Genomic DNA, 13,022 nt, shown 5'->3' on the forward strand with positions numbered 1-13,022 from the left:
GGGCCAACAGTGGGCCAGTATTCAGGCAAGGTTGTGTCCCACAGATGGGCCAGACAGATGTAGCTATGAGGGCAGAAGCTTCAGATGGCAGGTTTTTGACCGACGCCAGTTCAACAGTGGGGCAAGTGGGGGCATTTCCCCCTCAAATTTGATTCTTGCCCCCTAAAACAGTAACATGCAATTAAACTTTCTTACAGATCAGTGAATCATTGTTTGCCGACAGTAAAGCTAGTCGTTGAAGGGACCGATCGAAGCTGGCTCCTGTTTGGAGGTGCAGCTAAACACAGCTAGAACACACCCACACATGCGCGCACACACATGCAGCGCGCCTCTGATTGCCGTGACATGGGGGGTTGAAGCTCACAATATGCTGATGAGACCTGTAAATATTGGCGGAGACAAATCTGTAAAAGAGGGGAAAGGAAAAACAAACAGCGCTGCATAAAGGTGAGGTGAAAACCGAACAGCCGGCCAGACTTGAACACATTTGAACCAGAATGACGATTCAAAGGCAGAGTGTGAAGAGAAAATGTTGTATCCAACAGGCTCTCATGGTTCAAGGCTGATAAATATTTGACTTGCAGTTTGTTTTTGTCAGTAAAATGTGGTTTTGTGGCTCTCTGCTTCATGTTGAATAAAATAGGTTATTTAAATAACAAACATTGGAAACAATGATCATTTGAAGGTTAGCCAGTTTACACTAGTGCTGTGATGTTTGAACGAATTAAATCTTTTGGACAGCTCTTCAAAGTGAATGATCAGAGGCTTTGTAGAGAAGACTCCCTTTATATTTCTTTATATTTTACTTTTACAAGCAGCTGGGATGTTTGCAGACACAAAAGGTCTAATTTGCAACAAAAGAAGCGCTGCACATGTGTGTTGATGCTTGCATATTTCTAGTAGCTAAACCCCGATGATGAATTATTTATTTTGTTGTTTATTTAGGAATCACGAGCATCGATTGTTGTTCAAGGATGCGGTGGCTGAGGAGTTGAGGGTTGCAGGTTCCCTCCCCAATCAGTCTGTCACAGTTGTACCCTTGGGCAAGACACTTCATCTGCCTTGCCTGCCGCTGGTCGTCGGATGCAACAGGCAGTGGCAACAGAGTGTATGTGGCTGCATTGTGTCTCATGAAGAACGAAAGAAAACTAGCTTATACATCTGATAAAAATCACAAGAATAAAAATTTTATAAACAAAAGTTTTTTTAATTAGTAAAAAATATAAAATGAGAAAAAGATTTTAAAAATGTAAGGAAGGCAAGAAAGAAAATGAACAGGAAAGAAGGAAATCAGTGGATCCATGGGAAAGGTGGAAGAAGAGCAGAACAAGGAGAGGGTGATGAAGGTCCCACCAAAGCCTGAACAGGTGAGTTTAAAGGAGACCACTGAGTCCACTGATCTCAGGCACAGGGGGAGAGAGGTCCAGAGTCTGGGGGCCACAGCAGAAGATGATCTGTCACCTTTGACCTTTAGCCTGGTGCTGCACAACCAGTAGGCTTTGGTCACTGGACCTCAGGGACCTGCTGGGGGTGTAGGGACTGAGAAGATCACCAATGTATGATGGTGCTTGTCCATGACCAAAACTGTCTCCCTTCACTGTGATCCTCCACATGGGCTCACATGAATGGATTTTAATGTGTTCATGTATTCTGCATGTCTGCGTTGCTGAAAAGGCCAAAAATGGCTGTCTTTGCAGGCAATCCTAAATTTGGTGGTGAAGGAAAACAATCTGCCTGAGGAATCCTGAACTGGACAACTATGTTCTCGTTAGTTAAAGGGATGCAGACTTCCTGTATCAATGGCCCCTGTTTTTGCTCACCTGTGAAAACATCCTGGAATCCACAAAGAGACACCTGCCCACAGGAGGATCTTCTGGTCCCACAGATGGGTTGACTGCCTCCTCCTCTGTAGCCCATCAGGTATTCTCCTGAACCTCCTCCATCCTCCTCTCTGCTCCTCAGTCTCCTGTCAAGCTCCTCGGTCCAGTCAGCTGAGCGGCTCAGAGAACCAGCCAGACTTCGGGAGCGCGGTCTACGGCTCTGGTGTCCTTCAGCCATCGCCCTGTCAGGATTCACAGTTTCACTGGAGTTTCTCAAACACCAATAAATTGTTCCTCAACTGTTCCGACTTGTTTTGTTTCAGTAGGTAGGAAATACAGAGCTGTGCACATCTGGAAAGGTTGTAGGATTTGTGCTTCCAAAACCTGCAACAGCAATAGATCTGTTGGGTCCTGGAGCTGGAATTCTCCTAGATTGTAAGTTTTATACTTCATTGTTTAAAGTTTGAAGAGAAACTAAAGCATATATTTGGCAAAGCCGATGCTTTTTAGACCCTGCTAACAGGAGGAAGTGTTTGTCGGTTATTGGGTGGCACGACAGGAGGGCTATTATGATTTTTAATCACCTTTATATCTTGTGGGAGCAAATTAGGTGAACTTTTGTTTGTTTAAATCGTAACTAATGATCAGTAATCTTTTAAGTCTAGTTTTGTTAGAAATAAATGGCAGATGTAAAAGAAACATAAAGCTGGAAGAACGTTTGGCTACAAAGTCCTTTTCTTGACTGTTTTCATTTGGAAAAAATCCAGCGTAACATTAAAACTTCTGCTGATCGGGGTGCTAACGGCTGTCGGCTGCTGGAATATAGCAAGTCCACCTGCCGTTCCAAAGTGAAGATCAGTTGGGGTCGTGGTTTGAGTCACCGAATAAAAGTGATCTGCTGAGAATCTACATGTGGCTCACCCAGAGCCCACTGCTTTAGCGTCAGGCTTCTCTTCACAGTGTTGATCCAGCTTTGACAGGTCTTCCTATTTTCAGCCAGGCTGGAGCACCAACCTTCAACACTTCCCTATGGAGGAGGGACCTGGGACGGGAGGCATCTGAACAGCTGTGGTCAGGTTTGTGCTCACCAGAGTTTCATCCTAAACTGGACCATAAAATGACTGAACGCATGTGCTGTTGAGATGTTTATTCATACTAAAGTGAAGGAGGTTATGCTGTTTTGTTTACAACATGTCATGGCTCTTCCATTCAGCGGCTGACATCTGTTATTGCAGCGAGTTCATGATTCTATCTAGTTTTGGTCTGGATGTTAGATTTTTACAGTTTGTTTTGCAGATTCTCCACAAGGTGAGGTGTAAAAGAAAAGGCTGTGCCAGCCTCATACCTGCAGATGTGAAGGTGGGCCTTACGTGGGGACGAGGGGCTGTTGGACGGGGACAGGCCTGGGGAGTGTCCCGGGGAGCTCAGCTGTCTCGTTGTAGTCTTGATGTAAGACGGGAAGATGGGAGGGTAAGGTTTCACCCCGTGGCTACAGGAGTTGGAGGAGTGGTTGGACCTAAGGAGCTGCTTGGCCTTCTTGGGGCTTTCCTGAGGAGCTGGTGTGGTGAAACAGATGCCGCTCCTCCTGCACTGGATGTCTGAGGAGGTCGTCCTGGTGCAGGCAGCAACGGTGTGGCTAGTTCCAGAACCAGCATTCAGGCCGTCCTCCAGTGACTCTGCACTGGTACCCGAGCCTAAACAACAACCTCCTTCTTCAAAAGCATTCCCTGAGCTCGGGGCCTCTGTGGGTTCTGAACACTTTGTGTTGGTTCCTCCAAGTGGAGGACTGAGGTCCATCTCCTGGTCTTCCTCCAACCACGTTTCACCTTCTGCTTCCTCTGCCCCCCTCAGATGTTTTTCTAAACTGGCTTCGTGGGAGCTACAGGTTTCCATGGTGATTGGGCTGATTCCTACATCCCTGGCAGTAGTCAAGGAGCTGTCTGTGATAAGGACCTGCTGCAGCAAAGCATGCTGATCTTTTGTGCTTGTGGCAACACAAAGAGAGGCTTCTGTCTCCTGTTGCCTCTGGCCATTTAGCCATGGATGCCCCACCTCCTCCTCCAGCTGCCCCCGCTGCTGCTCTTGAGTGCCATGGGAGACAGGGGTCTGCGGGTCTTGCAGGAGCACAGTCAGGTCTGTGGACTTCAGAGAGTCGGACAGAGTTCCTGTCTCTAGGAACGACAGGGCGTCAGACCCCAGCTCTAGTTCCAGCCCCTCAGGGGCAGACGCGTCCACATTCCCGTTACTGAGCTTCGTCCTCTCTTCTGCCGCCCTCCCGCTCAGGTCCCCTCCTCCCACTCCACGTGTTTCCATGACTGCAATAACTCCACCATGCTGCTGATGCTGAAGTCTAATAGCAAGCTGGATGTCTGCCAGCAAATCCTCATGGTCGGCTGCTGAGTGGAAGCTGTAGATGTCAGTGTCTGACCCTGAACTGCCTCCTTTCTGCCCCCCATCATCCGCGGGAGAAGTGGCAGCAGTCGAGGCTCTTCTCTGCACCCCCTGCTTTTGCTCGTTTCCTCCTGCTCCATCCCTGCTCCGCCTCTCTTCTGGTTTCTGACGCTTGTCGGGAAACACTGCTTCTGTGTCCGACTGTCCTAGTTCGTCAGCAGACAGGTCTGGTGTTTTGGTGCTGTCCAGCTCATCATGCTTAGACACCAACACATCCTCCTTCGACCCTGTTATTGATGAGCACGTATCTCCTTTCCCTCTCAGGTTGCTCTTCCTCTTGCGGAGGGAAAAAACTGAGGACTTGCAGTCAGGTTTGATTTTCTTTTTCACTGGTCCTGTGCCATGTGTCCCCCCTCCTCCCCCACTCCCAGCTCCTTTACCTCCATGCTTACTGTGGATTTTCTTGCCCCCTTTCTTTGCCATGTCCCCTCCTCCCTCCTTCCATCCTTCATCCAGTGAAGGGAAGCTTCCATTGCTTGATGCGGCTGCAGCTCGCTTTTGCTTTGCTTCCTGATTTCCCATGGTGATGGAGATGGCGCGATGGCTGCCTCCCTCGCCTCTCAGCTCATGCCTGGAGTAGCTCTTCCTATTTTGGGGAGATTTTGGTTCCCCATGAAGGTGAAAGTGCTGTAGCCTGATCCTTGAATGTGCTTGTGGTGAAGGCGGAGCTTCTCTGGATGGTGTGTTTTTATTTCCTTCAGGCTCGGATGCGATGATCTTCCTCTGTTTTCCGGTGACGGTGCAGTGATGTTGACACTGATGCAGGGGAGGCATACAGCTCCCTCCTTCTTCTACACAGCCCAGCTCTTACCCTCCCCCCTGCTTCTCTCCATCTGCTGAAAGGAGTGACGAAAGCACCATGTGCTCATTGAGACTCTTGACAGGGAGGCAGAAATCAGGCTCAGCTGGGATGTAGCATAGCATAGCATAGTTTATTTATATAGCACATTTAAAATGCAGCATGGGAGCTGCCCAAAGTGCTGCACAGGCTAAAACAAAACACACCCATTACAAGGAGCTAAAACAAAGGATAAAAATCTCAATTAAAAGCAGAGAAAACATGATGAATACTAAGAGCACATTAAAACAATGACACAATAAAACACTAAAACGAGTCACTGTCTAAAAGCCAAAGTGTAAAAGTGGGTCTTTAAACGAGATGTAAAAACCGCCAGAGATGGAGCCTGCCGAACTCCAATGTAGACAAAACCCGGTTCTCAGCAGAACGGCTGATGGTGAGACAGGCAGGAGGATGAAGGAGTACCGGCAGGTTGAGTTGGACCCTCCTTTTTGGCTGTCTTGTTTTTCCCCTGCAGCTAATTACTACATTTGCCATTATCCTTAGACTACGCAACAGTAGTCCTGAGCATAACTGTAGAGAACATTTCAGTCTTTTCCCCTCACTAACTAAACTTGCTGAGAGCCACAAATCACGCTTTAAGTGGAAACCAAACACCTTGTTAAGTTGGGTTTAAACATTACATTTGGTACATTCTTGACTAATGTTGGGTTTTCTGAACCCAACACAATCTTTGTCTAAATGTAAATATGTATGATCAACCTGTGAGGAGTGCTCTGGTTTCCTACTTCTGAATAATACAAATCTAAATTCTGGTACAGTCACTGCTTCATTTCTACTAAAAGATGCAGGTTGCACATCTGACTTTGGCTCTTTTGCATGCTACTCCCATTGACCCTGTAGTTACGTGTATATTTGATAGTTTTCGCCTGCTGGTGATGGTCAGAGGGACCGGTGGCGCCTGTGTACGGCAGACTCGCCTCTGTCAGCGCGCCCCAGGGCAGCTGTGGCCACAGTGTAGCTCATCACCACCAGCATGTGAATGACTGATTGTTTTGTAAAGCACCTTGGGGGGTTCCAGGCAGTGTTGTTTTTGTTAACGAAAACTATGACAAATTGATTTCGTTGATGCCATTTTTTCCATTATGAAAACGAGACGTGACGAGCTAAACGCAGCTCTTTGGTCACTAAAACGAGACGAACAGAAGTTTCGTTAACAAGTCGAGACTAGACGAAAACTATGCTCAAGATACTCATTTCTGCCTGTCTCACAAAAGTTAAAAGTAAAAGTGCTGCTGCTGTTGTTTTTGCGTTGTCTGCTCACAGACCAGCCTCAGCAGCTGAGTGAAGCTTCAAGGTTCTTTTGGGGTAAAGACCGCATAAACAGAACACAGATACAACATGTGCACCCCAACAAATAAGACAAACAACACCCAAATCTCATCTGTCAGCCAGAACCGGCCCACCAGCAATAAAATTTAACCCAGCAAATTATTTTGTATTTTCACTATTTCTTAACTTTTGTTTTCTTATTTATTAATTATAAGCTATTTGGAAATGCTTTCTGAAAAAGTTGGGAAATAATCAAAAGATAGATTAGGTTAATAAATAAGATGGATTACAGTAATAAATAAGATGGATGGATAATGGATTGATCTTGTGAAGGAGATTTTTAAAATTCATAAAACCAGATAAACAATGTATAGAAGGTAGCAGCAGCAATGGAACAACAGTTTCAAATTATTTAATTTACATAAAAACAATTAACAGACAGAATAATGTACAAGTCTAGGTTTTCTTTGCAACAGTTACAGATGAAATGTGATCCCATGTTCTCTATGGGATTAGATTTGTGTCAATAGGAACAAGTCAAACACTTTGACGATCAAACAAATATTTAGAAATTGACAGAAACAAAATATTGACTAAAGCAGAAAAAAAATTCTAAAGTAAAACTTACTATCTGAATCAACTTCTTAAAATGAGTAATAAAGTATGTTTCCTTTTCTGTCTGCCTCTGTGTTTTTGTTATGAGTTTCCTTAGTTTCATTCTCGTTGCTCAGAGCTTTGCTCTCACTACCAGATTTGCACTTACACTTCCTAGCTTTCTCCTTTGCAATCCCAGAGTTTTTAGTTGCAGTTCTGACACAACCCTTTCGGGTGGGTGGGACTTCTGAGAAGTCCTTTCCCATAGGACAGTGGTTTCTCTTGAGTGACAGTTCAGTGACCCGGAATGATGTAGCCTCCAAGACTTTTTTTCCCCCCACCTCAGTCAACAACCTGAATTTTTTAGCCCCAAACGCGTTATTTCTGCTGTCTGTGAACTCTACTGAGGATCTAAAGTGAGTATTGATAATGTGTGACTCAGGGTGTAAGGCCAAGCCCAGAAAGACAAGAAAATAACTTTTATAGCCCAGTTCACTAACATTTTTTTTTTATCGTGGACCCGTGAGCCAACCAAAAGGGGAGGAGACTTAGACTCCCCATCAGCCAGATCCAGGTGATTACCGGCCAACGTGGACGTTTCATTTAAAAAAAGCTGTTTCATATCAGCACTGTTTCATTTTTATTTAATAATATGAATGTAGGATATAGATTTAATACAACTTTGGTGTGTTCTTGCTGAGTTTAGTTTCCATTTTTTGGTTCTTTTTTAAAACACAGGAAAGGGTTTTCTTTACCTTGCTGATGGTTTTGTTCGCGGCTGCAAAACATCCTCAGAGCTGATGCTGATGGTGGCGTCACTTCCTAGTCCGTTTATCCACAGGCAGCAGAGGATGTTGTCGCCCTCTGCTGCCCGCTCTCCCCTCTCCAATGATGCAGGAAGCCACAGAGATAAGGAGACGTGGATGTGGGACCATGAACAGAGACGATGGGGTCTACACATTGGATTGCGCATGGGCCTGCATCATTGGAGAGGGGAGAGCGGGTAGCAGAGGGCTGCGTTGGTGAGAAATCCGCAATGTCTTTCAAAATAAAAGCTCACGAGTCAAAATTTTCAAAATCAATTTTTTTCTTCTCCATGTTATTGGGGGGACAAATGCGTGTTTGTCCAAAATTGGAGGGGACACGTCCCGCCCGCCCCCCCAGTTCTTACGCCCTTGCTGCTTAGCAAAACAAAGTTGACAATTTACTTCAGTGGGAGTCGCTCATTTTATTTTAAATTAATGAATGCTGTATTGCCCGTGACATTCAAGTGTCTTGGTTTGTTACACAAAACTTATATTAAGATATATTTCATTTATTTACATTAAGATGTATTCAAACTTCAAACTGGACATTCTGGATTTGTGTTTGCAGAACAGCACCTTTAGTAATTGTGAAGCTTGAGGGTCGACATGCCTGACTTTCGTGCAGCCTACGGATGCTCGAATCGCCGCTGTCACAAACTGAGACAACTATGGGATTAGATTTGTGCCAATAGGATCAAGAAAAAACACTTTGATGATCATTGAGAAAAAAAATTGTTTCAAAAGAAAAACTTACTATCTAAACCAGCTTCTTAAAATGATCAAGAAAAACACTGAAGATCAAACAAAAATTAAGAAATTGACAGAACAAAAATATTGACTAAAGAAAAAAAATTGTTTCAAAAGTAAAACTTACTAAATAAGTAATAAAGTATGTTAAGACAAACCACTGTCCTAGTGGCTTAACTTACAGATTAACTACGAGTGCCTAAGAAAATATAAAATATATTATGTTGTACTTCAATTCAAATGCTAATTATGTGTCTTTTGACTGTCACATAATTAGAGATTTATTAGCTAGTAAAAATTAATTATTAACTCAGTATTTTTTTACTTCTTATTCATGTCCACTGTTTTCATATTAGAGGGCAGATGAAGTTAAGCAGGAAACAGCTGCCAGTGAGTCAGGGAGAGCCAGACCTGCAGAGGGTGAGACAGGGAGAGCCAGACCTGCAGAGGGTGAGACAGGGAGAGGCAGGCCTGCAGAGGGTGAGACAGGGAGAGGCAGACCTACTGAGGTGCAGGTAGGTGCTACTATGAAGCCAGTAATGCTCGAGAGGTGATTTTAGATAGCTGAGAAAATGAGAAAATAGTATGCTACATGTTTTCAAACACTGCCGTTTCACCACTTGGTAGTCAATTGGCGTTAATATAACCGAGTAAATGTGAACATACAGAAATGCTCACCATACAGTTGATGCGGATAGATTCATGATAACTCCAGCACTCATCTGTGTTAGATCACAGAGAGTAGACAAATGCTCATATTTAACCAAAAAGGAAAAATAGGGGTTCTTGCTTGTTGCAACGGCAGTCTCTTTGCCTTGTGTGACATTGTTACTGTTTTCCTTTTTAGGACGTTCAGAGCAGGGGCAGACAGCTGAGAGCCACTGAAGTCAAGGGACAGTGGACAGAGCCATATCAGCCACACCCAAAATTCATTGACACTCAGGTTTTGTCTGAAAGAACTCCGTCTTTGCAAGAGCAGTGGTACAAGGACTCCCCCTGGCTACATTATGCTGCAGTGCAGAAGGGCGTTTTGTGTTTTTATTACATGAGAACTTACCTGGACAAACCCATTTGCTGTAAAATCAGAGCCTACCTTCATCACTTCTGGATTCAAAAATTGGAAAAAAGCAATAGAGAAATTTAAAGCACACAAAGGTATTCATGCTGTCTGTGACTGCACAAGAAAATCACCCAATAAATACGCAGTTGTCCAGTGTTTTGTCAAAACAACAAGTAGACAACAGGCATTGTCTAGAGAAAATTGTAAGTTCTATCAAATATTTGGCACGACAGGGACAGGCTTTGAGAGGACATGATGATGATGAAAACAGTAATTTTATCAGCTCTTAAAAGATAAGGCAGAGGATGATGTCCTTTTAGCCATATGGTTGCAGAGGTCCCAGAAAGAGTACATCAGTCCACAGATCCAGAATGAAATTCTGTCAACAATGAGCAACAACATTGTTAGTGGAATAGCCGATACAATAAAAGCTCGACCAGTTCTTCAGTATGCAGTTATTATGGATGGAACACAAGATATTTCTGGCCAAGAGCAAGAAAGTATTTGCCTTCGTTATGTTGACAAAGACCTAAAACACCATGAAGAATTCATTGGTTTGTATTTTGTTCCAGAAACAACAGGAAAAGCCCTTGCTGAAGTAGTTCAAGATGTGCTGCTGAGACTAAACTTACCTAAGCAGTGTTTACGAGGTCAAACTTATGATGGGGCTGCTAACATGGCTGGGAAGCACAGGCTCGAATAAAACAACCCTAGCCCCTCTCCTGTCTTAGCTTCCCTACATTGGCTACCTGTTAAATTCAGAATAGATTTTAAGATCCTCCTTCTCACATATAAAGCTCTTAATAATCAAGCTCCATCACACATCAGTGATCTGATTGTTCCATACGTTCCTAACCGAGTACCTCACTCTCAGACTGCAGGTCTATTGGTGGTTCCCAGAATATCTAAAATTATGATGGGAGGCAGATCTTTTAGTTATCAGGCTCCTCTCCTGTGGAACCAGCTCCCAGTCTTAGTCCGTGAGGCAGACACCTTGTCTACTTTTAAGAATAGGCTCAAAACATTTTTATTTGATAGGGCCTATGGTTAAAATCTGATGTTAGCTTAGATCTGGACAAGTGGGGGAGTAGAGGGAGGTGGAGTGTACAGTCAGTAAAGACGGCTCTCCCTTGCCCTGCCTCCAACATGCCTCCATCTAAAAAGGCTAGGTTATCCAGAGTTATCTCTGTAGTTATGCTGCTATAGGCTTAGACTGCTGGAGGATACACTGACCACTTTCCACACTCTACTGCTTTCTTCTACAATCTGCTCTTTAATTGTATTATTTCCTGCTACTTCAGCTATTTATTTTTTCTCTAAGTGTTTTTCTCCCCAGAGGAAGCTATGGTGATGTTCTGCTGAGCTTTGGTGGCCTCATGGAGGGGGCCATCGTCTAGCACATGTTTATCAGTATCAGTATCATTATTTATCAATATTTGCCCTTTACTTTTTCCAAGACAAAGCACAACTTTATTTAACTCCTAAGAGAGAAGATTCTCTTTTAAAAAGGTAAAAAAAATCCTTAAATGGAGTTTAAAGGCCACTATTAATGTTCAATAAAGGCCACTATTAATGTTCAATAAATTTAGGTCATTATCAGCATTAATTAAAAATTGTGTTAAATAGTCAAGATCTCAATTTCAATCTAAAATAATCATGATTAATATTTTTGCTATAATCTAGCAGCCCTACGTGTTATCAACGTAGGGCTGCCGTAGTGTATGCGTTGATGTTGCAAGATTTACAGGTTATTCACTAGTGCAGGATTTAAATTGTCAGTGTGTGGCATTTGTAGTTTGTGTACAGCCAGCAAATTAGAAAGTACTGAGTCCAGTAGGTAGCTCGTTGTTAAAACACCGGGAAGTGTGTTTTGAACCACATTGCTTTCACAGTTGGTTGGAGGCAATCACTGGTGTTATGGATTAATGCGATTTTGGGTTAACTGGTTTCCTACTTCTGTTAGCATCGGTGTCAGTCCATAGGTGACGTGGTGGATCGCCTCGGCCCAAGCCGCTCTACGCTTCCCTCGATCCGAAAATACGGCCTGCTCTGCTCGGCAGAAGGATAGTTTTGATTTGGGGCTGAGCTTAGTGTGAAAGGGCTATAAGGTAGAGAAACACAGTTGGCCACAAAAAGCATGTAGCGGGTTCAAGCTAACATTCAGTTTTGGTCACCACCCCACACTTCTTTGTCTTCCTCAGTATCCGGTCCCTCTGGTCTCCAGAGCATAACCGCAGCATATAGTGAGCTCCATTTGGCTACATTTTGATCCAGTGACACATCAAAATCAGAGGTGCTTTGGAATTTCCATATGATTACAAAACATCTCATATATCAGTCGTTGTGACATCAGCAGCATCAAACATTGGAATCATTTAACTTTCTATTAATGCCATGTTGAAATTACATTTTGTTCACAGCAGTCTAAAATGGTCTTTAAAAGGTCCTAAGTCTAACTTGCTTAAAACTGCAAGAATCCTGCATTCTGCTTATATGATATTGGGTTGCTTGGAGCACTTTATCTAGAAGTAAAAGCCCAGGTCTCTGTTTTGAAATACTATCCCAAATTGTTTACTATTATTTTTTACGTGTCTTGCCTCAATTCTGCAAATAATGTACATCATGCTGAACTCTGGTACTGTGATTAGTGGCCGTCATCCGGAACAGTTATATTTAGGGATGTCCTGATCCGATATTGACATCGGATATTCGTCCGATATCTGATATAAAGCTCTATTGGATTATATTTGACAGCATTAAAAATCTCTGGTATTATAAGCAGTCTGTTCCGCTCTAAATTCAGTTTTTAGTGCTCCTCCTTTGCCATTTACTTTAGTGCCGCTCCAACAACAAAATGGAGTAGATCCCTCTCACCGCCCCAGTGCTGCGTCTTCCAAAGATGTTATTGGCTTTTTAGCGACTAGCGACAACAACTCTGTACTTTTTAAGCCCCCGACTGAATTCCGTGGTACCGACAGGGCCGAATTAGTGTGATATGAAATGGTGCCTCATTTCGCTAGCAGAGAGGGAGAAAGAGAGAGCGAGAAGAGAGCAAGCATAGTGACGTCCATCGCTGCAAGCGGAATGTAAACAGTGCAGGCTGAGGCTACAGCATGGCAGAGTAGCACTATTAAGTTTGGCTCAATGCGACGGAGATTCCCCTGCTGTCTGACACAGGAATCAAGGCCAGTGGTGAGAAGACATCTAGTCTCCGTAACCGAAGTTTGTAACGTTAATATAGTGTTTTTTTCTTAAACCGGCTGGCAGCTTGGCTGGCAGTGAAGTGTCCCTTCACTGAGAGTGTGAAGGAAGGCTGTCAGAGGGCAGATGAGCGTCACAGCCAGACTGTTTCTTTTGCCTTTTACAAGTAATAAAAACTATAGTAATATAGTATATATATTATATATACTATA

General features: G+C 43.7%; 1 protein-coding gene across 2 annotated transcripts in view; it reads right to left on the reverse strand.

Annotated features, from left to right (window-relative positions):
* The window catches only part of LOC107395618 (formin-2), a 99,491-nt gene extending 92,422 nt beyond the window's left edge, over window positions 1-7,069 (reverse strand). The window contains exons 1-2 of one of the 2 annotated variants that reach the window (XR_011516810.1): window positions 3,166-7,069; window positions 1,821-2,062 (exon numbers count right to left, since the gene is read on the reverse strand). Coding sequence is in view for 1 of the 2 variants with exons in the window: in XM_070545351.1 (XP_070401452.1) it covers window positions 1,821-2,062; window positions 3,166-5,045 (2,122 nt within the window). In the remaining variant the exon portion in view is untranslated. The remainder of the gene's footprint in view (window positions 1-1,820; window positions 2,063-3,165) is intronic. The other variant, XM_070545351.1, reaches the window with a different exon arrangement.
* Window positions 7,070-13,022: the final 5,953 nt, after the last annotated feature.

Source organism: Nothobranchius furzeri, chromosome 16, assembly GCF_043380555.1.
Source record: "Nothobranchius furzeri strain GRZ-AD chromosome 16, NfurGRZ-RIMD1, whole genome shotgun sequence".
NCBI classification, from domain to species: Eukaryota; Metazoa; Chordata; class Actinopteri; order Cyprinodontiformes; family Nothobranchiidae; genus Nothobranchius; species Nothobranchius furzeri.